Source organism: Cricetulus griseus, chromosome 9 (assembly GCF_003668045.3).
Source record: "Cricetulus griseus strain 17A/GY chromosome 9, alternate assembly CriGri-PICRH-1.0, whole genome shotgun sequence".
NCBI lineage: Eukaryota > Metazoa > Chordata > Mammalia > Rodentia > Cricetidae > Cricetulus > Cricetulus griseus.
In genome coordinates, this window is record NC_048602.1 from 27,417,802 (window position 1) to 27,444,811 (window position 27,010).

Consider the following 27,010-nt stretch of genomic DNA (forward strand, 5'->3'; position numbering starts at 1 on the left):
AGTTTAAGAGCTCTGGCTGCTCTCCCTGGGAACTCAGGTTCAGTTCCCAGCACCCACATGGCAGCTGCCAAATGTCTGTAACTCCAGTTCCAGGGGAACTGATGCCCTCTTTTTGCCCCCTCAGGCACCAGGCACAAGCAGACAAAACGCTCATGAGACTGACAAGATACCTACGGAGCTAACAAGGCACCTACAAAACGCTCAAAGACCACATAAGAAGTCGATAAAATCATAGCATGTGGAAGCCAGAGAACAGCTTGCTGGGTCAGGTCTCTCCATTTGTCATGTGGGTCCTGGGGAATCAAACTCAGGCCTTCTGGTTGCTAGTGCCTTTACCCACCGAGTCATCTCCTCAGCTCTTCCTGCCATTTTATTTTCTTTTTTGAAAAAAAAAAAAAAAAAAAAAAACGTTGTTTAATGGTAAAACTTAGCACACTCCAGCACCAGGACTGGCATGGAGTAGAAGCAGCAGAGATGGCTGGCTGACTCCATGGAGCCTCACACGGCCAAGAGGATAAGGAAGGCCACCCTCAAACAGAAGAGCCCCAGCACTCGGGAGGCAGAGGCAGGCGGATCTCTGTGAGTTCGAGGCCAGCCTGGTCTCCAGAGTGAGTGCCAGGATAGGCTCCAAAGCTACACAGAGAAACCCTGTCTCAAAAAACAAAAAACAAAACACACACACACAAAAAAAAAAAAAAAAAACCAGAAGAGCCCCATAGCCTCAGACAGGGCAAAGCCCAGAATAGCACAGGAGAAGACCTGTTGCTTGAGATATTATTGGCATAGCCAATAATGAAGCTAGCAAACACTGTTCCAGTGCCGGCCCTGATCCAGCCCCAGCACCAATGAACTCAGCAGCTGTGTCATTGTTCCGGGAAACAGCGCTAGTCTGCAATTCCTGTCTGGACACCTGGATCAGGGAGCTGCTGCAGGAAGCTCTGTTTAGATGGGGCCTCTGGTCTACTCAAGAGGGAGGCAAAGGCCTGATTAGACCCCTGGTACAGGAGTGGATCAGAACTGGAGTAACAACCAGTACCTTGGTGGTCTGCATTTTTCAATCTTCCAGCTTTAGGGCCCCCCCTGCTTTTTTTTGGGGGGGGGGGGTTCGAGGCAGGGTTTCTCTGTGTAGCTTTGGAAGCTGTCCTGGAACTCTCTCTGTAGACCAGGCTGGCCTTGAACTCACAGAGGTTCACCTGCCTCTCTGCCTCCCCAGTGCTGGGATTCAAGGTGTGAGAGCCACCATGCCTCTTCTCCAAATGTTCACAGACAAAAGCCAGCGTTCCCTTGGGGACTTGGGAAGCGGGTTCTCACTTGCTAAGAGGAGCCATTCTCCTTATCTCTTGCAAAGGGGTATTATCATAAGCTGGCCTGCAGGCTCTTTGATGGCAGACACCTGTTATACACTTAGAAGTCCTCACCCCAGCTCACAGGCCCCCCCTTCCTCCCAGGTACCCACTCCCTTAGAACCCAGAAAAATCCCCCCTCCGTTTTTCACTTCTCCCAGCGCCCCCGAGAAAACTTTGGCAGTTTGTAATACACTTTTTTCTTTTTCACCCAGGGAGCACCTGTTCTATTTTGGTTTCTTACTGTGCCTTTCACATTCATTAACCTCTGACCTCCAGCTATTCACCATAGCCACATTCAAACTGAACGTTCACACAAAAGACGAAATGCAGTATATATTTAATTAATTCATTTATTTAAAAAAACAAAACAAAACAAAAAAAACACTTTCATTTTCCCCAGCAGGCTGGACACTTCAGGGGGAGAACTGAAGGGCTGGCAATAGGCTTTTAAGAAAGTCCCAGAAATAAAGCCTTATCATTCATTAGGTTGGATGGACCTGATTAGCTCAGTCAGCAAAACACAGGGAGGTATTGATCCCTCACTCTCCAGACCCTCGACAGCCCGAACAAAGCCTGTCTTTGATGGCAGACACCTAACCAAAGCCCAGACTCTCTCTCTAGCTTAGAGAGAAGGGCTGGCACACAGCTCAGGAGACAAAAGGAACAGAGATTCACGAAAGGAAGAGAAGGGAGGGGGGAAAAAAGTTTGTTACCTCAGACGGTTTGAGGTTTCCTAATGACGTTAATTTGATTTATAAAGTTTTTCAGGGAAATGGGGAAATACCCCGGCTTTGTGTTTCCCTCCCAGGAAAAGCGTTAGCATTGCCAAGTTGGTTTTATTTATTCATTTGCGTGCTAACTGGCAGGCATGCACCAACCCCCGATTCTGCCACCTAGACCTAGGCAGTCCACTGGAGAGACGTGGCAGCCTTCCACTGGCGGTATCAGCAATGAAAGGGCATCTAAGGAAGGAAATGGTGGGATCTCGAATTAAGAATACACAACAGTATGAATGAGGGAAGCAGGGTCGTCCCGGTGCCTCAGGCTTTTCCCGCAGAAGCCTCAAGACTAGATTCTCGGTGGGGGCCGAGAATGGGCTCCAAAGGGTTGTCCTCCAACCTCCACACATGTACCAGAGCCTACATAGGTGCCGTGGGAGCACACACGTGCACTCTATACATCCACACACACTACACACAACCATACACAGTCACACATGACATACACACCCTACAGTCAGGTACACATACATAGTGCATATACACATTGAAAAGGGGTCTTAGGGGGCTGGAGAGATGGCTCAGCAGTTGAGAGCACTGACTGCTCTTCCAGAGGTCCTGAGTTCAATTCCCACCACCCACATGGCAGCTCAAAACTGTCTGTTACTCCAGTTCCAGGGGACCTGAAGCCCTCACGCAGACAAACATGAAGGCAAAATAGCAATGCACATAAAAATTAAGATAAATTATTTTTAAAAACGAAAAGAAAAGCCGGGCGTTGGTGGCGCACGCCTTTAATCCCAGCACTCGGGAGGCAGAGGCAGGCAGCCTGGTCTACAGAGCGAGTGCCAGGATAGGCTCCAAAGCCACAGAGAAACCCTGTCTCAAAAAAAGAAAAAGAAAAAGAAAAAAGCAGTTTTAGAATCTACCAAACTTGGAAACAGATGCTAAAGAACAGCAAATAATAATAATAATAATAATAAATAATAATAATAATAAATAATAATAATAATAATAATAATAATAATAATAATAATAATAATAATGTAAAGGTTGGTGTCAGCTTCCCCAGGAATCTGACTTTGCTATCTTTCACTTCAGTAAGCTGTTCTTGAGATTGGCCAAAAAGAAAGACATAGTGCCAGAGACTGGACAGAGTAGCCTTTGTGTGGGAATGCTGGCATCTGCTTACAGGATAGGGTAGTGGGGGAACTTTTTCCTGGGGTGGGGGGATCCCAAAGGAAACAAAGTGGCTACAGGCTCTCAGTGTGGAAATGCCACAGAAAATCCAGATTTCCAGGGGACCTGCCCCTCAGATCCCTTCGAGAAATTAACCCAGAGTGAACCTTATGGGCACTGGGGAGGGGGGATGGCAGGGAGATCCCGTGTTCAAGGTTAAACCTGTAGATCCTGGCCTTTTTGGGAGTCGCATAGCAGACCCTGTATGTCAGATGTTTACATTATAATCCATAACAGTAGCAAAATTACAGTTATGAAGTAGCAACGAAAATAATTTTGTGGCGGGGGGGGGTCACCACAATATGAGAAATTATATTAAAGAGGCCGCAGCATTAGAAACATTGAGAACCACTGGCCTAGAATTCAGTTTGAGACCAGGGTGAGTAGCACGAGAGACCCTATTTCCTTTTGACACAGGTGGACCAGGTTGGCAGATCTACCTGCCTCTGCCTCCACTCTGGCGTTAGAGAGGCTTTTTTTTTTTTTTCTTTTAAATTTAACTTCTTTTTTTAAAAAAAATTTAAATTAGAAACAAGCTTCTTTTACTTGTCAATCCCAGTCCCCTCTCCCTCCCCTCCTCCCCTGCCCCCCAACGGAACTTATTTTCTTTACATTTATTTTGTTAATTTTTATTTTTAAAATAAGATTAATTTATCCTATTTAATTTTTTTAAAAAGATTTCAGAATGACCTCAAAGGGCCCAGGCTGGCCTCAAACTCGCTATGCGTCGTCGTTCAAAGTGACTTTGAACTTCAGATCCTCCAAGCGCTGAGATGAGGACTTTATGCAACACCAGGTGTCTGAATAGGACCCTCTGGCATATTCCACAGAGCCACTCGGGGCGGGCGAGCTAAGTAGCTCGTCCCCAGCCCTGGTTTCCTTCTGTTTTGCTCTCCCCACCCCCACCCCGCCCCTTTCCTCCTCTTCTTTGTTTTACTTTTTATTATTATTATTATTGATGGTTGAGACAAGGTCTCACTTTAGCTCAGAGACGCCTGATATACCCCCGGGCTCGGTCGGCCTCACACTCACTGCGGTTCTCCAGGGGCGGCTTCCCCAGCGCTGGAATCTCAGACCTGCCCCGCCCGGCCACTCCCCCACCCCGGGGCTCCGGTTGGCTGAGCAGGCTCCGCCCCTAGCCCCGCCCCTTCCCTCTCGGCTCGCCCCCAGAGTGCAGTGACTGCTTTAGCACTGCCTGGAGAAGGATCCCAGGGGACACTCACACTCGGGGACCCAGAAGGAGCTGGATCCTCCGCCGAGCCGCATGGATCTCCGCACCCCTCTGGCTCGGTCGCCGCTGCCGCTACTGCTCACCTTGCTGCTGCTCCCCGAGCCGGACCGAGCCGGTGAGTAGCCGCGCCCCTACTCGTTCCCGGGCCCCTTGCTCACCTGGGGGGCCCTCACCCCCACCCCGATCCCTTCTTCCCGGCCCAGAGCCCTAGGTCTGGATTCCAGGGCGCAAATTAGCGAAAGATCCGGGCCTGATGGCTCGCACCGGTCCTTGTAGCCCCGGGGAGCGTGTTCCCACGTCCAACGTAAGAAATCAGTTTCCAGAGCTACACAGAGAAACCCTGTCTCGAAAAGCCAAAAATAAAATAAAATAATAATAATAATTTAAAAAAGAAAAAAAAAAAAGCAGGCAGTAACTCAAGCCGGGAAATCTTTTCTCTGCGGCCACACCCCGTCCGAAGGAATTTTTGAACCACTCGGTGGTTCTCATTCATTCTTTTTGTTCTACTAGATTCCGAAGTCACTGAGCACATCCGGGTGTTTGGTCCTCACCCACAGCAAGCAGGGGCTCTGTGCTAGCGATGCTTCTTGAGGGACTGGCATTGTTCCAGAGGGTGTGGAAAGTTGCTGCCCTTAGGGCTGCCCAGTTCAGGCAGCAGGGCGGTGACCCCTGCCTTTGATACCAGCACAGCCTGGGCTACCTACATATTGAAACCCTGTCTCAGAGACAGAGAGACAGAGAACCCAGGTAACAGAAAAACAACATCTCCTGAGTAAATTAGGAGGTGGAGAGGGGGAGTGAAAAGGGACAGGGGAGGAGAGAAGGGGAGTGAACAAAAATGTATAGCTCAATAAAATAAATTTAAAAAAAAAGAAAAAGAAAAAACAGAAAGACTTCTCTATAGGTCCACCTCTGTTTTGTTTTGATTTTTCAAGACAAGGTTTCTTTGTGTAGTCTTGACTGTCCTGGAACTCACTCTGTAGACCAGGCTGGCCTCAAACTCACAGACACACACACACACACACACACACACACACACACACACACACACACACCCGCCATCAAGGTGATTAAACCTTTACCCAAAAAAGGCCATTATGGGACATTTACATCTAAATTAGAGAGCCCATTTTCCAAATGTAAAAACTGAGACCCCAAGTTCAACCCTGTGCAGAGGCGCCCACGGCTCATCATGGCAGTGTTTGTATTTCCCAGAACTTAACTCTGAAGTCATTATCCTTGTCATTGGGAATGCCCAACCCTGTATTCAACCAATGTCCAGGTTGAACTGTATGTCCAGCCCAATGTCCAGCCCAACTGTATGTTGGGCTAAAGACAGAGTCTCACAGAGAGCCAAGTGGAATGGCCCAGATTCAAATCCACTTTGTCATCTTATGCCTGTGCGATCCCCTAGCAAAACCTCTGTGCCTCCATCCCTCCCCCACCCCCTATTTGTAAGTAGAGCCTCTAGCCAAAGGTAGTCGAGTACACCTTTAATCCGAGCACTTAGGCAGATCTCCGTGAGTTCCAGGCCAGCCTGGTCTATATACTGAGACCTTTTTCTCTAAGAATAATATTATTATTACTGTAATAATAATAGGCTGGAGATATAACTCAGAGGTTAAGAGCACTGGCTGCTCTTGCAGAGGACCTGGGTTCCGTTCTCAGCTCCCAAGTGGAGACACACAACCCTCTGTAACTGGAGCTGGGGGAGGAGGGACTCTGATGCCCCCTTCTGGCTTCCATGGGCACTTCACATATGTAGCTCACATACATAACATGCTAGCAAATTAACCCACAAATAAACCTTTAAATGAATTGAACTAATGACACCTCTGGTTTTACAGCTTCCGAGGTAGCCGTGCAGGTGCTCACCAATGTGACTGGCTTATTGGGCAACTCTGCCTACTTGTTCTGCAGTCTTGCCCTGTCGGGAAATGTGACGGTCACACAAGTCACCTGGATGAGGAAAAATCCAGCCGGTAATCCCACTAAGGTGGCTGTCTTCCACCCCAAGAAGGGGCCCAGCATCGCAGAGTCATCAAGGGTGAAGTTCTTGGCCACCAAGCTGGACGGGGATCAGTGGAATGCGTCTCTATCCATATCCCACTTGAGTGTTACAGATGAAGGTAGCTACGAATGCCAGTTTGCCACGTTCCCCACCGGCAGCAGGAGTGCCAGCGTCTGGCTGGAAGTGCTTGGTAAGTGTTGGGGTGAGGAGAAGAGCCCCAGGGCCAGAGGAACAGGGAGCTAGCCAAAAGCAAGAAGGCGTGGGTGACACCATTGGGACACGTCCTATCATCCAAGTCAAAAGACTGAGGAAGGACCCATGTAGCCCAGGCTAGCCTCCAAGGTACTATGTAGCTGAAGATGACCATGAGCTCCTGACCTTCCAGTCTCTTCTCCCGAGCGCTGGGATTACAGATATTGTCCCCCAAACCCTAGTTGAGATGTTATTTTGATATGTAGCCCTGGCTGACCTGAAACTCACTCTATAGACCAGGCTGGCCCCAAGCTCACAAAGATTCTTCTGTCTCTGCCTCCTGAGCACTGGGATTAAAGGCGGATGCTTCGACCGCCTAGCAATCCTTCCTTTTTCACTAAAATAATATTTATAGAGCTAGGTACCAAAGAGCATTCTTTTTAATATATATTAATGTACCAGGGTTTTTCTTTTGAGGCCACCAACCAGGTACCAAATCATGACAGAGATGTCTTATTAGTATTGAATGCTCAGCCTAGCCTGGGCTCATTTCTGGCTATCTCTTTTAACTTAAATTAACCTGTTTCTCTTTATCTACCTTTTGCCTTAGGGCTTTTTACTTCTTTTTGTATATCTTACTTTCACTGCTTCTGGTAGCCGGCTGGCCCGCCACTGCCTAGCTTCTGGCCCCAGGCGTGCTCCCTGTTCTCAATCTCTCTTCTCAATCCTAGATTTCTTTTCCGATTTAGTCTCTCTGTCCACCAGCCCCATCTATCCTTTCTCCTGCCTAGCTATTGGCCTTTAAGCCTTTTGTTAGACCAATCAGGTGCATTAGGCAGGCAAGGTCAAACACACATCCATACATTGTTAAACAAATGCAACATAAACAAATGTAACGCACCTTTACATAGTTAAATATTCCACAACATTATATATATATATATATAATATATATATATATATATATATATATCCACACATATAGAATATAGATAAATATATACATCTATCTGGCTCTTCAGGAACAGGGTTGAGGGTTTTGTTTGTTTGTTTGATTTTTCATTGTGTTTTATTTATATGTGTGCCTGTGCACATGCCTCGTGATGGCCATCAGGTACAGGAGCTGTCCTACCACGTGAGTCTTGGGGATTGAACTCGGCCTAGCAGGTTTGGTAGCAAGCACCCTTAGCCACTGAGCCATCTTGCCCAGCCCTGAGCTAGGATTTCAAATTGGCCATCCATACCCTCTAACCACCCCTTCAACACCAAGCATAGTGGCACATACCCGTATTCCTGCAGCCAAAGAGCCTGAAGCTAGAGCCTCATGAGCTCAAGGCCAACCTGGGCTACACAGTGAGATCCTGTCTCAAAACAAAACAAACAAACAAAAAAAAACGAGGGTAAAGGGTTCTCTTCCGGCTGCTGAGCGGCCTGTGAAACGATGTGTCTTCAATGGTTCTTGCAGCCGAGCCTGTCAGCACTGTAGAGCGCCTGGAGCCGTCTCCCATCTTGAAGGAGCAGGCCCTGGCTAAATGCATCTCTGTTGGTGGTCGCCCTCCTCCAAAAATCGACTGGCTCTCAGATCTAAACGGAACCGTCAATGAAACTCACGAGCCAGGGCTTCTGTCGGGCACCTTCACAGTTACCAGCACTTACTCCTCGGTGCCCTCGAGCCAGGTTGATGGCAAGAACGTCACCTGCAGGGTGAAACACGAAAGCTTGACGAAGCCTGAACTGAAAACTGTGACCCTTTCTTCGCCCTGTGAGTATGTCTACGCTCGCACGTGAGCCCCACGTCGGTCTCCCTGCCGTCTATACTAATTGATCCTCTCACCCAGGCCTTAGACCACCGGCTTGGCAAGCTGTCTTTGGGCCCCCTGACCTTTGCTAAGACACTGCTCGCCCAGCATGGTCCCCTTCCCCCATATTGTCTGTGCTATGTTTGACACTGCCCCAAACTCATGATCCTCCTGCCTCAGCCTCCCAAGTGCTATGATTAACACCTGCCTCCTATACAGGTTCTTAAGACATTCTATACACACCTGTTTTCCATCATTGCCTACACTGGGATCCTCTCCCGAAGGACTTCTTGGAGCCTTGAGTGTGCTCCCGGGTGTTTGGAGTGTCCAAAAGCGTCTGTACTCACATGACACCCAAGACGAGCCAGCCGTTGTTCCAGGAAAAGCCACTTGAAGGAAGGATCTGGGTGGGAAGTCCCTTTTGTGTCCCCTTGACTAAGGGTGCCCAGACCATAATGGTTCAAGCTGCTTCCTGCTCAGGAAAGGGGCCTTAAGACATTGTCCAAATCTCAGCCTCGGGCGGGCAGTGGTGGCGCATGCCTTTAATCCCAGCACTCGGGAGGCAGAGGCAGGTGGGTCTCCATGATTTTGAGGCCAGCCTGGTCTACAGAGTGAATTCCAGGACAGGCTCCAAAGCTACACAGAGAAACCCTGTCTTGAAAAACCAAACAAAACAAACAAAATTTCAGCCTTGGTGTCTATTCTCTCCAGATCCACCTGAAGTCACCATCTCTGGCTATGACGACAACTGGTATGTTGGTCTCACTGGGGTGGTGCTCACCTGTGACGCTCAAAGCAAACCAGAGCCCACCAGCTATAAATGGAGCACGTAAGTGGTGATTAAGTCACGGGGACCTGGGACTGATTATGTGGGAGGTGGGCGGGGTCAGAACCCGCAGGTCTGAGAGTGGGGAGAATATAGAGCAATAAAAATAGAGTTGGGTATGGTGGTGGTGGCTCACACCTTTAATCCCAGCACTCGGGAGGCAGAGGCAGGCGGATCTCTGTGAGTTCGAGGCCAGCCTGGTCTACAGAGTGAGTTCCAGGACAGCCAGGGCTACATAGTGAGACCCTGTCTCAAAAAATAAATAAATAGGGGCTGGAGAGATGGCTCAGAGGTTAAGAGCTCTGGCTGCTCTTCCAGTGGCTCCTGGCTCAGTTCCCAGCCCCCACATGGTAGCTCACAACTTTCTGTAACTCCAATTCCAAGGGTTCTGATACCCTCAAACAAACATGCATTCAGGCAAAACACCAGTGAACATAAAATATAAATAAATTAAAAAAATAAAATCAAAACAGGTAGAATCATCTTATATTCCCTGCAAAAATTCCGTCTTGTGATTAGGGATTTTCTGAGGTGGCTTCATCCAGGCTGTGGTCTCTAGCTCTCCTGGACCACACCCTTCGGGATTCCCCTATCCTAGTGCACATTAAAGGTCAAAAGCGCTGGGACAATGACTGAATAACTGGCAAGTCCCTGTGTGAGGACTCCCTCGACAGAAGCAAACCAAAGATGGCATCCCCAGACATTGGTTCCCGACTGCCCCCTGCCAGCCATCTCAGCTGCCCTGCCCCCCTCCTTCCCTGAAGCCCGCCAGACATCCCAGTGCATGAGGAAGTGAGCCTCAGAGCTGTGAGACTAATTGATGTCCAGGCTGAGGGTGTAAAAAAGGGAAAGGGTGTTGAGAGATTTCTTAGTCGGGAAAGTGCTTGCACCCACATAAATAAAGACCTCATCTTTATTTATGACACCCTCATGTTGACATACATGCAGGCAAAACACCAATGAAAAAAAGAAAAGGGTGATTTTGTTTTTCAGTGGAGGCGGGAATCCAGGGTCTCACACATATTAGGAAAACACATTACCACTGAGCCATGCCCCCAGCCTCTCACTGGGGGATTCTAGGCAGGGGCTCTACCACTGAGCCACGCCCCCAGGCCCCTCACTGGGGGATTCTAGGCAGGGGCTCTACCACTGAGCCACACCCCAGCCCCTCACTGGGGGATTCTAGGCAGGGGCTCTACCACTGAGCCACACCCCAGCCCCTCACTGGGGGATTCTAGGCAGGGGCTCTACCACTTGCCATAATGTATATAAATAACATAATTTTTATTAGGCTTCTCTTTTTTTTTTGAAAAATAATTTGGCTCAACCATTCTAGAACTTTCAAACAGTTCCATTAGAAGCAAAAACAGTGTGTAGATTCAAGTATAGCCACCCACCTTTCAAAGCAGCTACTACTGTTTTTGGTTAGTCTCTCTCTCTCTCTCTCTCTCTCTCTCTCTCTCTCTCTCTCTGTGTGTGTGTGTCTGTCTGTCTCTCTCTCTCTGTCTCTCTCTCTCTCTCTCACACACACACACACACACACCTGCCTTTTTTTCTGGTCCCCAACAGCTGTAATTTTTTCCCCAGGGGCAGTTTCCACACCTTTTGCTCCATCTTAGAAATATAAAAAAAGTACATAGTTTCACAACCCTGTTTCCTCCAACATCTTGGAAGTGAAATTTTCAAATATACAATCATAGGAATTTTCCAAACGAATGCTCAAAAAAACAAAACAAAACAAAACAAAAAAACCCAAAATCCAACCCCATGGATTCTCCCACTAATATTTCACTTCATCTAATTTGGTATTTTGAAAACAATTATTACATTTACTCATTTACCACAGTGTGCTTGTGGGGGTCTGAGGACAATTTGCAGGAACTGGTTCTCTCTTTCCAACATGTGAGTCCTGGAGGTCGAACTCGGGTCATTGGGCCCCATTTTTGGCTTTTTTTTTTTTTTTTTTTTGGTTTTTCAAGACAGGGTTTCTCTGTGTAGCTTTGGAGCCTATCCTGGCACTCGCTCTGGAGACCAGGCTGGCCTCAAACTCACAGAGATCCGCCTGCCTCTGCCTCCCGAGTGCTGGGATTAAAGGCGTGCGCCACCAACGCCCGGTCATTTTTGGCTTTTTGAGACAGTCTCTTTATGTAGACCTCAACATGGCTGGGTTAGAACTTGCTGCAATCCTCCTGCCTCATGCTCCCAAGGTCTGGGACTGTAGGACCACCAGGAATTGACAATTCTTTTGCCTCAGTCTCCCCGTTGCTAGGATTCCTAGGGTCGCCACCAGATTTTAATGTCGTTAGATTCTATTCTGTGTGTCATCAATTATTTAACCCGTCCTTAGGGCCAAGGGTGCTGCATGATTTTAATCACAACATTGCACAGGCAGAGGCAAGTGGACTCTCTAACTTCAAAGCAAATTCTAGGCTAGCCAGAACTACATGGTGAGAGTCTTTCTAAAAATAAAACAAACCAGTCCAAATTGTGGAATAGGTGACTATTTTTATAGAGCACCTTCCTGGAATCCCCCAGTGAGGGGCTGGGGGTGTGGCTCCTTGGGTAAAGATTATTTGGAATGGATTCTAGCCTCAACCCAAAAGAAAAAAACGGGGGGAGACCTCCACACTTCCAAGCCCTCCACCTGCCTGCTTGGCTGTTTTCTCTGGGCTTGGGCCCATCCTCCAACCCCCTGTTGTAAGCGCTCTGCCTCACCAATCAACGTAAAGTCATAAAAAGTGTCTGGGAAATGTCTGGGATCGATAAAACAGGGGTGGGGAATAGGGAAACCGGTTGCTTTGCAGCAGAAACAGTGGGGCGAGGCCTCAGGAAGGCCAGGCAGAGCTCTTCACACGGAGGAAGGGCGTTGTGGGGAAAGAGGGGGACACTTGCAAATGCATCTCTGCCCTTCAGCTGTTGCAGAATGGAGTTAGTGCCCTCTTGGAGCCTACAGTTTGCTCTGCTTGAGGCCTGGCTCTGGGAGCCCTAGACGTGGATTTGGGGGTTCGTGCGCGCCCTCTGGTGGCCGTACTCGGAACAGCCAGAGGCGAATCCGAAACCAGAGCCTGGAAGCATGAAGACACAGGCTAGCTGCCTGGATGTGACCAGAGCGAGTCTGTGTCCCTGCCACACCATGGATGCCTCATCAGCAGAGGCCGCCTGCTCACCATCTTGTCTCCCCCAGGGCCACAGGTCCTCTGCCCAACACCACTGAGCCCCAGGGCAATCAGCTCCTAATCAACACTGTGGACAAGGCCACCCTCAATAATGTGACCTTCCTCTGCAACGTCACCAATGCCTTAGGGTCCGGGCAGGCCCAAAAAGTCATCCATGTTAAAGGTGAGGTGTCCTCAGACTAGGAGGGGAGGGCACAGCAGGATAGCCCCCGGGGGTGGGACCTGGGAGGGGTGTGACAGAAATAATAGCAGGTCGTAGGTCACAGATTGCATCAGCCCTGGCTGGGACAGGAATTGGGTATGTCTAAGGATTCCCAAGCACAGTGGACATAACTCTAGCAGCCACAACTGAGCAAAGTAAGGCTGGAGAGGGAGGGCCGGCTGCACAGAGACGACTCAGAGGCTAAAGGTCCTTGCTGCCAAACTTGATGGCCTGAGTTCAATCCCTGGCACCCAGTGGAAGGAGAGACCCGACTTCCACAAGATGTCTTTTAAAACCTCTGCTCACACCCACCATGGCAGGCACGCGTTCACAGACACGCAAGCGCCCACACATAAACAACTATAATTTTTAATTGGAAAAATGATTTGTTGAAAGCACAGATTTAGTTATGGTGAGATCCAGGAGCTATACCCACGTTACCACGGAATTCCCTTTACATCTCTTATCTCCGAAGCCAGGTGTGGGGGTGCACGCCTGTCATCTCAGTACTTAGGAGGCTGAAGCAGTGATAAAGACAGTTTGGGGCCAGCCTGGGCTATGGAGTGAGAGCTTGTCTCACTTAATAATGAGATTTATTTATTTATTTATTTATTTATTTATTTATTTATTTATTTTGGTTTTTCGAGACAGGGTTTCTCTGTGTAGCTTTGGAGCCTATCCTGGCACTCGCTCTGTAGACCAGGCTGGCTCTGAACTCACAGAGATCCGCCTGCCTCTGCCTCCCGAGTGCTGGGATTAAAGGCATGCAATGCCACCAATGCCCGGCGAGAATTTTTTTTTTTTTTTTTAAGTTGGTCACATTGCCTAACTTTGCCTTCCTAGGGCTGGGTTAAATATCAGGCAGGATCTTCCCCTGGGGAGTCAAGATGGGTTTTCTAAGACACCACGCTCCACATTTTATGAATCTCAGAGGGAAGATTCATTCTATAGCTGCATTCAATAGCTTTACCTCAAGTCCCAGGCTGCCTCTCGTTGGCTCCCTGTTAGTCACATCTGACATCCGAACCAATAACAGCAACCAGGGAGAACTGGATGTCCTGATTGATCAGGCCAAAGGAGAAAGAAAGAAAGAAAGAAAGAAAGAAAGAAAGAAAGAAAGAAAGAAAGAAAGAAAGAAAGAAAGAAAGGAAGGAGGCCTGGGTTCCAACTGCAACACCCCAGCTACCAGGGGTTGTGGTGCCTGCCTGTAATCCGTGCTTGAGAAGAGTGGGAGGGGAGGAGAAATGGGCTTCAGGGTTATCCTTGGCTACAGAACAAGTTTGAGGCCAGCCTGGGCTACAGGAGCCCCCATCTCAAAACCAGCAAGCATCCCACTGTAGGAATCGTAAAATGTGGTCAACACCCGGACACTGTAGACTGAGAGAATGGGGTTCCCCACAGGAAACGTGGGGGTGTTGCTTCAAAGGTGCAGGGGTAACATAAAAGCTGGTAACTTTCCTCACCTGCTCATCTGTTTTCCAGACGTTGAGCAGCCACGCTTAACAACGGGAGCCATCATTGGCATCGTCATCGGCGTCGTCATCTTCGTGGCTGTCTTCATAGTATCTGCTGTAGTCGTGTGGCGTTATTGTGAGTCACTTCTTCCTCAGTCCCCCCACCCACTTGCCAGGGCCACTGCAAAAGAGTCCCCACTATGTGCAGCCTTGGTCCCGAGCCTCCACAGGCACCTGTCCCCAATATTGGGGGTTCCCCCACAGTACAGCCAGGAGGTCTTAGTGTTTTGCTTTAGTTTTGGTTTGAAAGTACTGGAGATAGAATCCAGGGCTTTGTGTGCGTTAAACAGGGGCTCTGACACTGAGCCACACCCCCAGCCCCTCACTGGGGGATTCTAGGCAGGGGCTCTATCACTGAGCCACACCCCCAGCCCCTCACTGGGGGATTCTAGGCAGGGGCTCTACCACTGAACCACGCCCCCAGCCCCTCACTGGGGGATTCTAGGCAGGGGCTCCACCACTGAGCCAAACCCCAGCACAGAGGGCTTGGCAGGAAGTGTCAGGGTCAAGGGTATCCTCAGCTGTGCTACAGGAGAACTTGCCTCAAAAAAATAAACAAATAACAATAACAAGGAGAGGTAGAGGGAGAAAATGAACATGTCAGGGTCCCAAGAATTCCTTCAAGGTCACACTCGAATGACCTACCTTCCTCCCACTAGGCTCTGCCTCCTACAGTTCTGTGACCTCCTGACAGCTTGCGTTGAATCTAGACCTTTAACACATGGGCCATTTTGGGTGACAGTCAAAAGCCATACTCCAAGATGGGAGTGGTGACAGGGTCCTGTGTCATCCCAGTGCTTGGAAGGTGGAGGCAGGAAGATTGTGACTGGAGGCCTGCCTGGGCTTCATGGCAGAGCCTACTCCCCCTCCAAGATAGTCCTACCCTGTAGCCCCTGTTTTAATGATTACCTTGGGGGTTCAGGGGTGACTTCATCTCTGTGACTCGGTTTCCTCATCTGTAAACAGGGTGGAGTGATAGGTGTCAATGCAGACACATGGTTAGCATGGCACTTGCTGTATGTGAGCTGCTCACTGGGAATACATTAGCTACGATGATTATCATTAATGCCCTGGAAAGATGGGGTTGTCTGTCTGTGTTGTTGTCAGCTGTGTCCCCAGTGTCTTCAATTCCCTTGCCACAAAGGAGGTATTTTCCATTTAACCCCTGCTAGACAGTTGACAGAACTGAGACACCAAGAGGTTATGTCACTCTGTAGCCCAGGATGACCAGGAATCCAAAATGTAGATGAGGATACCCTGAACTCACAGAGATCCGCCTGCCTCTGCCTCCTGAGTGCTGGGATTAAGGATGTGTGCACCACCATACCTGGCTTTACGTTTTGTTTTGTTTTGTTTTGTTTTGTTTTGTTGACATGCATGGGTGTTTTGTCTGCATGGATGTCTGCGCACCACAGTCAGAAGAAGGTATCAGATCCCCTGGAGCTGGAGTTACAGATGGTTGTGAGCTGCCGTGTGGGTGCTGGGAATTGAACTCAGGACCTCTGGAAGAGCAGTCAGTGCTCTTAACCTCTGAGCCACCTCTCTGGCCTCTTTTTTTTTTTTTTTTTTTGTGAGATTGGGTTTCATGTAAATCTATGTTGGTTTCAAATTCTATATGTAGCCCGAGATGACCAACCTTAGATTACTGGTCTGCCTCTAAAGTGTGAGCCACCGTACCTGGCTCTTCCCTGCCCTGCATCAAAGCAGAGGCCAAAGAGAACTAACTGACAGCCCTCAGACGCCCTCTTCCCAAGTTCCCCAGAGTCTCTTCCTTTCTGACAAATTCTCTTGTTTCTCCAGGTCCATTTCAGCCAAGCAGATCCAACAGGCGCTCAGATACAGAGGTGAGTACAGAGATTCAAGGAGGAAGACAAGGGTCCCGAGGGGACCACAGACCTGTTTTCTAGGGCTTTCTCCAGGATCAGGGCAGATAGTTGCAACACAGTTTCAGGAGTCAGGCACTTTCCAGGACCCCAGCCTGTGCACCCCTGGGAGGGAGTGGGGTCTGGTGGGAGGAGGCTGTGTTATGCTGGGTGTCTCTAGAGGGGATATTAGGACCAGGAACACGTGTCGCCACTCTGGTTTTTTTTTTTTTTTTAATGAATTTTTTAAGAGAGATTTATTTATTTATTATGTATACAACATTCTGCTTCCATGTATATCTGCACACCAGAAGAGGGCACCATGTGGTTGCTGGGAATTGAACTCAGGACCTTTGGAAGAGCAGTCAGTGCTCTTAACCTCTGAGCCATCTCTCCAGCCCTCCACTCTGGTTTTTTACTGTTGTTTTTAGGTTTTTTTTCTGGGTTTGTTTGTTCTGGTTTTTCGAGACAGAGTTTCCTCTGTAGTTCTGGCTGTCCTGGAACTCACTCTGTAGACCAGGCTGACCTCAAACTCACAGAGATCCACCTGCCTCTGCCTCCTGAGTGCTGGGATTTATATATATGTATATATATATATATATATATATATATATATATATATATATATGGTTGTGAGCCACCATGTTGTTGCTGGGAATTGAACTCAGGACCTCTGGAAGAGCAGCCAGTGCTCTTAACCTCTGAGCCATCTCTCCAGCCCCCTGTTCTTTTTAGCTTTTTGAGATCAAACTCCTTTTCTGCCCAAGGTGGGCCTTGAACTCTCCGTCTACCTGCTTCTATCTTCCCAACAGTGGGATTACAGTTGTGTGCCATTGCATCTGGGCTCTGTCAATTTTCGGGGACAACTTCTCACTGTGTGGCCTAGGCTAGCCTCTAAGTCATGATCCCCCTGCCTCAGAATGCTGAGGTTATGAGATGTGCCTATCTCCTAAGCCCTGCCTGTGGCCACTGCTTAGGGGCCACACGGCCCTGCTCTTTGAACACGTCACTGGGAAGGAAGATTGTTTATCTGAGAAAGGCCACGACTGAAGTTTAATGCTTGATGTTCCCCACCCAGTATTCAGCCGTGAACGACGTAGAGATGCGTGACATGAGGTCCCCAAACCATGGAACTTGAAGCCTCAACAGCTGGAACCCCAAGAAGATAGATAAGAGCCTCCAGAGAGACTGTCCACCCAGTGTGGTGAGCGCCAAAACTTTTGGGGTCTCCCGGGACCCTTGCAAATTCCTCATTGTCAGAAAGCACTTGTGAAGCCCAGCGTGGTGGCCCACAGCTGTCATCCAGCAAGTGGGGAGATGGAGGCGAGTTTGAGAATCGCCCGGGCTACAGAGTGAAGCCCTGTCTACACACAACAAGCAAACAAACAGGATTTGAGGTGTTCAGGAACTGGAGTCTTTCCACGGGTGGGAAATCCTCTACCTCATTTTGGGCCGTGTAGAATGTTCAAAGAGCTGAAAGTCTTCGGCCACTGAGATCTCTTTCACTGGAGTCATTCAAGGCTGTTCTCACTGTGTAGCCAAGGCTGGCCTCAAACTCACAGAGATCCGTCTGCCTCTACCTCCCAAGTGCTGGAGTTAGAAGCGTGTGCTACCACACCCTTCTCCGTGTCCTTTTTTATGAAGTAATGAAAAAAATATATATTTATTTATTAAAAGCTATATAGTTTTGTATGAATATTTTTGAGACAGAGTTTTATATAGCCCCGGCTAGCCTCCAACTTACAGCCTCCTTGGTCTCCTTTTTGATGAAGTAAAGAAAAATATATATTTATTAAAAGCTATATAGCTTTGTATATATTTTTTGAGACAGAGTTTCATATCGCCCAGGATAGCCTCAAACTTACTAAGTAACCAAGAATGATCTTACTAATTTATTTTAACTTAAAAGGTTACATATATATCCCAGGCTAGCCTCAAACTTACTATGTAACCAAGAGTGATTACTAATTTATTTTAATTTATTTGACTTCAAGCTTAAACGTCCCCTGCCCCCTGTTCCCTTCCCTCTCAGTCCTTAATTCTCCCCAGACACCATTCTGACTTATGTCTTAACTACACACATTGTTTTATTTAACTGTATAAAAATCTGTGAACCACAAATGAAAGAATGTATTTGTCTCTCTGAGGCCAACTCACCTTATTTAATGTGATTCTTTCCGATTGTATCCATTTTCTCAAAAATGATGTAACTTTGCTCTTCTTTGTGTCTGAAAAAAAAATCCCCATTGTGTATCATCTTTCCTTTCCCCTGTGGACCCACACAAAGTTGGGTCCATATCTGAGTTATTGGGCGCATGCTGCAGTAAACACCAGTGTGCAATTCTCTCTGTGATGTGTTGACCTGGAGTTTTCTGGGTAAATGAATCCTCTGGAATGGCATAGCCAGGTCTTATGGCTTTGGAGGAAGTTGTGTACTGAGGTCCTCCATTTTTTACTGTGTTTGTTGCTGTTTTCTTGATGACTGCTATTCTGATTGGATTGAGATAGACTCTCAATAGTGTGTGTGTGTGTGTGTGTGTGTGTGTGTGTGTGTGTGTGTTAAAGGCTGGGATTAAAGGCATGTGCCACCACCACCTGGCCCTTCAATATGTCTTTAACCTGCATTTGTCTCGTGCTACTGAGGTCGGGCATTGTGGTGGTTTGAACGAAAATGGCCCCTACAGGCTCATAGGGAGTGGCCCTATTAGGAAGTATGGATTTGCTGGTGTTAAGATTTGTTTACGCTGTGAATATTTGTTTAATGATGCCAAGATGTGTTGCGTCTGTTTAACTATGTGAAGCTGTTTTACTGTGCCTGTCTAAAACACCTGATTGCTTTAATAAAGAACTGAACGGCCAATAGCTGGGCAGGAGAGAGGAAGGGCAGGGCTGGCAGGCAGAGAATAAATAGGAGGAGAAACCTGAGGAGAGAGTAAGGGGCCAGCTACCCAGCCAGCCATGGAGTAAGAGTGAAAAGAAAGGGATATAGAAGAAAAGGAAAAGGCCCAGAGGGAAAAGTAGACAGGATGATTTAAGTTAAGCAAAGCTGGCTAGAACCAAGCCAAGCTAAGGCCGATCATTTATAAATAATAAGTCTCCATGTGTGTTTATTTGGGAGCTGGGTGGTGGGCCCCCAAAAGACCAAGAGTAAAGCATAATGAAACAACCAATAACAGTTGGAGTAGGTGTGTCACTGGGGGCGGGCTCTGAGGTTTGAAACGCTCCAGTCAGACCCAATGTGGTCTGCTGATCCAGATGTCGAGCTCAGTTCCCACTCCAGCACCGTGGCTTGCTTCATGCTGCCATGCTTCCTGCCATAGCCACATGGTGGCTCACAACCATCAAAAAATAAGATCTGGTGCCCTCTCCAGGTGTGCAGGCAAACATGCAGTAGAATACTGTATATGTAACAAATAAAATCTAAAAAAAAAAAAAAAAAAAAGCTTCTTTATAAGAGCTGTCTCTGTCATGGTGTCTCTTCACAGCAACAGAAACCCTAAGACAGACGTATCTGTATTGCCATTTGAACTCCCATCTTTTGAGAACTGATATTCGTTTTGTGAACCCATTTATTGAATGGGTTGTTGTTCTCCTTGTTTAGGTTTTTTTCTTTCTTTCTTTGAAATGGGGCCTCTGTGTAGGTTTGGCTATCCTCGAACTCACAGAGATCCTCTTGCCTCTGCCTCCTGAGTGCTGGGACTACCACACTCTGTGCTTAGATCTTGAGTGTTTTCCCTACAGTCTCCTCAACAGTTCCCCAATCCACACTTACATTAAGGCCCATGATGCATTTAGGTTTGATTTCTGTTCAAGGTGGGACATAGGGGTTGAGTTTCATTCTTCACCATGTAGTGGACATCATTGTTTCCCCAACACCATTTGTCGAAGGAGCTGTCTTTTCTCCACTGTTTATTTTTTAGCATCTTTATAAAAAACCAAGTCATCATTGGCCAGCCGTCGTGGCGCACACCTTTAATCCCAGCACTGGGAGGCAGAGGCAGCCTGATCTACAGAGTGAGTTCCGGACAGCCAGGGCTACACAGAGAAACCCTGTCCCCCCAAAAAACAAACAAACGAAAATAAAATAAATAAAGAAGCCAGGCATTGGTGGTGCACAGGCGGATCTCTGTGAGTTCGAGGCCAGCCTGGTCTCCAGAGCGAGTGCCAGGATAGGCTCCAAAGCCACACAGAGAAACCCTGTCTCAAAAACCAAAAAAAAAAAAAAAAAGCACACTTTCACAAGTATGTGTGTCCGCACTACACACTCTCATATGGGGGTCTCTGCAAACCCCAGGGTGCACAGAGTCCAGAGAGACAGGAAGGAATCGGCTCAACATGACTTGGTAGCTGTTGCAGTTTCCTGAAGCCATTTGACCCCAAATAAACACAGACACTATAGTAATTATGAAACTGTTGGCGGTGGCTTGGGCTTCTTATTGGCTAGCTCTGTCTTAATTATTAACCCATTTCTATTAATCTAAGTATTATCTTAGATTATACTTATCTAAGATGTGGTCTTATCTTAACGGAGAAGGGTTCTACCTTCCCGGATCTCACACGGCCTCTGCTGTCTGCCTTATACTTCCCAGAATTCTCCTCATCTTCTAGTCCTGCCTCTATTGGCCACAGTGTTTTATTCATCAACCATAAGAGAAACGTATACAGAGAAGGCCCTCCCCCATCAGGTAGCTGGTGTTGGTTCAAACTTCCAGAGTCTGACCTTGGGTAGCTTATTTGAAACATATTTATGCATGGGACAATTTGGGGGAAAGTTTCCTGGTATAACGTAATTCCGAGTGCACAGGGAGACATAATTGCATTGAAACTCTTCTCAAAGTATGTGTCATGTCTGAAGGGTGGGTTTCAATGAGTCCACCAGACCCAAGATAAATGATAAACAGGTATTCATTAGGGAAGCACTTACACATAAAATAAATAACCTCCACGGCCTTCCAGCTCCAAAAGATGCAGTCTCTGACCACAAACCAAGAGAGTGAGCCAGCCTTTCCTCTACCTTATAAGGGATTACCGATGAACACCTGAAGCCACGCCCATAGGGTGTGGCCCCCACCACGGGGCTCACTAACAAAGCAAGATACCGCTATACTTGTCTTTCATGACTGGAATCTGAAGAGTGTTATCTTGAGGGCGGAGGGAACAATCTGCCTTGTGTGGCCTCAGTCATATGGACAGTGTGGAGGCCATCTGGGTCATTTCTTAGCTCCCTCTGATCCTGCTTGGCGGGGAGCATACAGAAAGGAAGGATAAGTAATTGATGAGGAAGTAAGGGATCGACCCTATAACTGAGAATATCTACAAAGCAACTTAGAGAGCAGAGCCAAATCCTGAGTAGTTGTTGGGGGCCATGGCAAAAGTAGCCTTGGACCTGTAAGAGACTTGGGCAGAAGCTGCCAGCATAAACACACTATTATTAGAAGAATAGCTGCCTTCGATCCTTTACTTACTGATTGTTTGGTTTTGGGTTTTTCGAGACAGGGTTTCTCTGTGTAGCTTTGGAGCCTATCCTGGCACTCGCTCTGGAAACCAGGCTGGCCTCGAACTCACAGAGATCCACCTGCCTCTGCCTCCTGAGTGCTGGGATTAAAGGCGTGCGCCACCAACACCCAGCCAATCCTTTACTGATACAAAATATCTGGGCTCATGAAGTAGCTTATAGGAGGAAAGACACATTTCATGGTCAGGTTACCTAGCAACCCTTCCCCCCTTCTAAGCCACTATCTAACACCTGCACCCTGTGTGCGACCTTGCTAACCTCCTGCACCCTCAAGGACTCACACACAGGGACATTCCTCAGCCTGGTTATCAGGCAAGCAGCCTCAAACAACCTCTCCCTTCCTGCCAAGCTCCCCGCCTGGTACCCCTATATCAGGTCCCTGTGAAAAATAAAAATTGGCAGCTTGATCAGAAACCTGTCTTGCTGTTCTTTGTTCCCCCGGACCCTTCCATTCTAGGTTCTTTGGTGACTGCAGCACATGGGGTGTGAGCTCGAGTTATTCCCCGCAGGTCGGGACAAGTAGTGATAGGCAGCTAAAAAGAGCTTGCCCCAACTGACGTGGCCCAACATTTTAAATTTTGCTCTTTTAGTTTGTTTCTCGTGAAAGTTAAACACTCATTTAGGTGTTAATTAGATGAGCAGGAGAAGATAATGTCAACCTTGAAACGAGAAGCCAGTACCTCAGGGGCTTTATGTCCCAGTTGTCACTACTGACCTTGGGTAGCTTATTTGAAACATATTTATGCATTACACTGCTCCTGTACTAGAAGCAGGGCCTATTTTAGTTTTGCCTCCACGAAGGGACCGTTGAACAATCTATATTGGGTTGTTTATACTGTGAGGGTGTAAGGTGTTCTGTGTTGCCTGGTGTTATGGTGGAAGCTTCACCCCAGCCCCCTGGCATCCATATCCCCAAAGAGTCTGGGATGCTATGGGGAAAACTTCACCCTGGCTCCTCCCCCAGCTCCCTCCAAACCCTGCTGCATCTCAGAAAGCCCGCCAAATGATGACCCCTCCTCCAGAGATGCTCAAAGACCACTCCCGAAGGGATTTAAAATGCTCCCGCAGGGTATTCAAACTGCCCCCCAGAAAATAGACTCCTGGTTTTTCTGGTCTCCCTTTCCTGTCTCCTCTCTGAGGGGCTGGAAGGCCATTCAGGAGCACTGTATCCATTAAACATGGACTTTTAAAAATTCAGTTTGATTGGGTCTGATTTGGATCACTGCATCAGCCGAGAGACCTATCAGTGTATAGAAACTTCTCACTTGGGACAATTGAAGAAAGGTCAATGAAAACCAGTACTTAGCCGGGTGTTGGTGGCTCAGGCCTTTAATCCCAGCACTTGGGAGGCAGAGGCAGGCGGATCTCTGTGAGTTCGAGACCAGCCTGGTCTACAAGAGCTAGTTCCAGGACAGCCTCTAAAGTCACAGAGAAACCCTGTCTCGAAAAACCCCCAAAAGAAAAGAAAAAAGAAAAAGAAAATCAGGAGTTGTCAGGTGGTGGGAGCACGCCTTTAATCCCAGCACCCAGGAGGCAGAGGCAGGCAGATCTCTGTGAGTTCGAGTTCAGCCTGGTCTACAGAACTACACAGAGAAACCTTGTCTCAAAAAGTCAAAACAAAACAAGCCAAATAAACAAAAACAGGTTGAAAACCAAAAACCAACAAACAAAAAGGAGTCAGACATGGGGTAAAAAGCTGGAAGATCAGAGAACCAGGAGCAGCAGGTAGTTGCTTCTTTCCTCTCTCCTTCCCTAGTCCACAAAGCCCAGATCCTGTCTCTGCCCCAATTTACCACCTCCTCTCCCCACCTCCTGACTGCTGGGATTAAAGGCGGGAGCCGCCACTGCCAGGCCTCTATGGTTAACCAGTGGCCAGCCCTGCCCTCTGATCTCCAGGCAATCTTTATTTGACAGAACACAAACAAAATATCACACAACAGGTGGTTCCACGATGTCATTCAGGCTCTGTGACAGCAGGGAGGAACAGTTTCTGTAGACTATACCTCCAACAGCCGTGCAAAGGCGTGTTGGGTGATTGTTACTCCAAAGGTTTTGTTTGTTTGTTTGCTTTTGCATAAAACAAATTCCTCACTCCAAAGCCCCTGATCTAATCTACATGTTTTCTGAAGGAAAACATCACACCCCCAAAACCTTAGTCCTTGTTGTGTACTGTCTGTAGTACCCAATAATTCAAGATATCCAGGGGTGCCAGGATAGTCTTGTGAAAGTCATGCAAAGACTGTGTAGCTTTTTCAGAAAAACAACTACAGGTAACAGAAAGCAATCACTGTTTTTCCTATGATTTCGTCAAGATCCAAACACGTCTAGAAAACAATTCACTCTGATGTTTGCTGTGGAATGATCTTTTTGTACACTGTGAAGATGTGTCACCCTGATTGGCTTAATATAAAGCTGGCAGCCAATAGCGTGGCAGGATTTCCAGGCACAGAGGACGCTGGGAAGAAGAAAGTGGGTTCACCAGCCTGACAGAGAACAAGGAAGACACGAAGGAGGAGATATGAAGCCATGAGGCAGGAGGCAGCACATAAATTAAAGAAATGGGTTATTTTGACTTATAAGAGCTAGTCAGAAACACGCCTGAGCTACCCGCTGAGCTTTCGGAATTAATAACTGAAGAGGCCTAACTTAACATCACTGCAGCATGACAGGCTTCAGGCTAACAATACTGGGACTAGGCCTCACTCTGACAATAACCAGGAAAAGCCAAAGACTGTACCCTGCAGGGGACCGAGCAGAATTGAGACAAACAGTTCTCCAGAACATTAAGAATAGCTTACCTAACTTGTAGATAGGTTGCCAATTTCCTTACAGCAACACTAGTATCAATCCCTGCTTGACAAGACTTCTGTTCCCCCACTCCTGCCCAATCATCCCCCATCTGAATCTGGAATTCCCCTACCCCACCCCCATCCTTTACTCCTTAAAAACCCTGCCATAGCTGAGCTCAAGGCTGATCTGAAGGCAGTGTTGGAATTGACAGAGAGCCCAAGCTCAAGCTTGCAATTGAGGCTCTTTGCTTTTGTATATGACCTCAGATTCCTGCGACGCCGGCATAACAATTGTAAGTCTCCATGTCGTTATTGGGGAGCCCACAGATGTTTGCCCTAGATACAGTGAAAGCTGCTATTTCATTCTAATGTTTACCCTAGATACAATGGCCCTATTAGTGTTCCAATACAGAGGGAAAATCAAGCAAACCAAAAGCTAAGTCCCAGGGCCGTGGAGCCCTCGCTCATGTAGCGGTGTTAGAAACGCCAGCCGTCCCTTGCAAGGCCAGTGTTGCATCAGATACAACTGTCTCCATTCAGCCGACCCCAGGAGGTGGGAAGGGCAGTGGAGTCTCCTGACTCAGGAGGGCTCTGAGTTCCAGTCAGCTGGAGGGGGAGGGGGAGCCCTGAGCTCCAGCGGCTGAGTGACCGCTAAGGTCTGAGTGCCTGTGACATAGCTTACTTGTTATCTTAAGGGCCTGGGGGAAGGTCTGTTGTCACCTCAGCCATACAGACAGCGCAGAGGTTATCTAGACTGTTAGCCATCTCCATTCCTGGCCTTCTGGGCAGAAAACAGACTACACATCTCTGCTGTTGAAGAGACAACAACCCTGCACCTTTAACATCCCTGGTTTCCCTAGTGCTTATCTGGGAGCCCAAGGGTCTTTGGGCTTCCTACACGCTCACACAAACAAAAAGGCCTTTGGGGTAGTAGACACATGCTCAGTTTATGTGAAGGACAGGTTCCTTCGCCAATGCCACAAAAACCTTGTTGTGTTAGATTTATTTCGTTTTATATGTTTTGCCTGTTTGAATGTGTGTGCACCACACGTATGCCTGGTGCCTGTGATTCTTTTGTTTTAAGATTGAAAACGGAGAGATGGAACATGAGAGATCCGAGAGATAGATACATGAACCATAGAGTTTATTACAGGTGGAGAGGGAGAGCGAGAGGGGACAAGGCGAGAAGAGACAAAGAGGGTAAAAGAAGAGAGCAAAGAGTGGAGGGGCAAGCCGGGCGTTGGTGGCGCACACCTTTTATCCCAGCACTCGGGAGGCAGAGGCAGGAGGATCTCTGTGAGTTTGAGGCCAGCCTGGTCTCCAGAGCGAGTTCCAGGATAGGCTCCAAAGCTACACAGAGAAACCCTGTCTCGAAAAAAACAAAAACCAAAACAAAACAAAAAGAGGTGTGTGTGTGTGTGTGTTAGGTGTTGGCCAACCAGGAGTAGAGGGAGCATGGGTGGGAATGAGGGGTGTGAGCTTAAAAGGGAAAGCTGGAGCATGAGCACTGAGTCCCTATGCAGCCCCATAACGAGTGACGTAGCGAAGACGTGGCCACGCCACTGTGCGTGCCCAGCTCATGGTCAGAAGAGGACATCCGATCCTCTAACACTGGGATTAAATATGGTTGTGAGCTGCCCCGTGGGTGCTGGGAACCCATCGTCTCTCCAGCCCTCCATGAAACATTTGTAAAAGACCTGTGAACTCAGATCCTGCTTCCCAGAGACAGCTGAGACTAGGAAACTGTAAGGGCAGGGGAAAGGGGAAAGGGGGTCGGAGCGCGACAAAGCCGAAGGGACTCCGCAGAGTGGGAGAAGGGGCCTGGTAGCTCTGTGAGTGAATGGCCCCCAGCACCTCATCAAACTGCTGTAACTTAAAAAGTTGTGTGCAAGCCGGGCAGGCGTGGCGCACGCCTTTAATCCCACCACTTTTATTGTTTAACGAGTTAATTGTATTAATCCCAACACTCGGGAGGCAGAAGCAGGAGGATCTCTATGAGTTCGAGGCCAGCCTGGTCTACAGAATGAGTTCCAGGACAGTCAGGGCTACGCAGAGAAAAATAAAAACAAACAAAAGAAGAAGAAGAAGAAGAAGAAGAAGAAGAAGAAGAAGAAGAAGAAGAAGAAGAAGAAGAAGAAGAAGAAGAGAAAAAAAGAAAAGAAAAGAAAAGAAAAGAGAAAAGACAGGAGCAGAGAAAAGTTGCAGCCTTGAGAATTCTGCCTCAGAAAGGATGGGCAGACCAAGCAAACCCCTCAAGCCCCTCATAGACTCCACACAGGCAGTGCCGGGGGTGGGGAATTCTGGGAAGAAAAGCATATAATCTTTAAGTGAAGCTCTGTCCAAGGGGCAGTCCCCCTAGGACGAGGACCTGCCACACTGGATTAATCCCTATGGGTAGACAGAGTTCAGGGGGCCTCTCCACCTGGAGGTAGATTCCATTTTTTATGGAACTGAGGTTTTAAACAAGAAAAGCCTTGGGGGAAAAAATTCTCCTCCAGTTGTTTGCTCCTGGCACAGGACTTGGGAAGTAGTTCAAATTGGAAAGTGAAAGACTTTTTTTTGTTTGTTTTGGTTTTTGGTTTTTTGAGA

The 27,010-nt window shown here is 47.9% G+C and overlaps 1 protein-coding gene across 2 annotated transcripts; it reads left to right on the plus strand.

Annotated features, from left to right (window-relative positions):
• The first annotated feature begins 4,458 nt into the window (after window positions 1-4,458).
• On the plus strand, window positions 4,459-17,611 carry LOC100774974 (poliovirus receptor). 2 transcript variants are annotated; one of them, XM_035449397.1, is made up of 9 exons: window positions 4,506-4,650; window positions 5,046-5,282; window positions 6,383-6,736; window positions 8,204-8,500; window positions 9,249-9,366; window positions 12,548-12,702; window positions 14,224-14,331; window positions 16,056-16,099; window positions 17,196-17,611. In XM_035449397.1, exons 3-9 carry the CDS (start codon window positions 6,499-6,501, stop codon window positions 17,253-17,255), a joined length of 1,020 nt encoding a protein of 339 aa, XP_035305288.1. In that variant the 5' UTR covers window positions 4,506-4,650; window positions 5,046-5,282; window positions 6,383-6,498; the 3' UTR covers window positions 17,256-17,611. The 2 variants fall into 2 exon arrangements, with proteins under 2 accessions (XP_027286669.1, XP_035305288.1); XM_027430868.2 differs by lacking the exon at window positions 5,046-5,282 and having other exon boundaries at window positions 4,459-4,650.
• Window positions 17,612-27,010: the final 9,399 nt, after the last annotated feature.

What these genes read in the sequence shown, in the direction of transcription:
- LOC100774974 (XM_027430868.2), top strand. Translation starts at nt 4,569, where the DNA reads ATGGATCTCCGCACCCCTCTGGCTCGGTCGCCGCTGCCGCTACTGCTC. An exon ending in CCCCGAGCCGGACCGAGCCG is followed by an intron (nt 4,651 to 6,382) that starts GTGAGTAGCCGC and finishes CTGGTTTTACAG; the next exon opens with CTTCCGAGGTAGCCGTGCAG. An exon ending in CGTCTGGCTGGAAGTGCTTG is followed by an intron (nt 6,737 to 8,203) that starts GTAAGTGTTGGG and finishes TGGTTCTTGCAG; the next exon opens with CCGAGCCTGTCAGCACTGTA.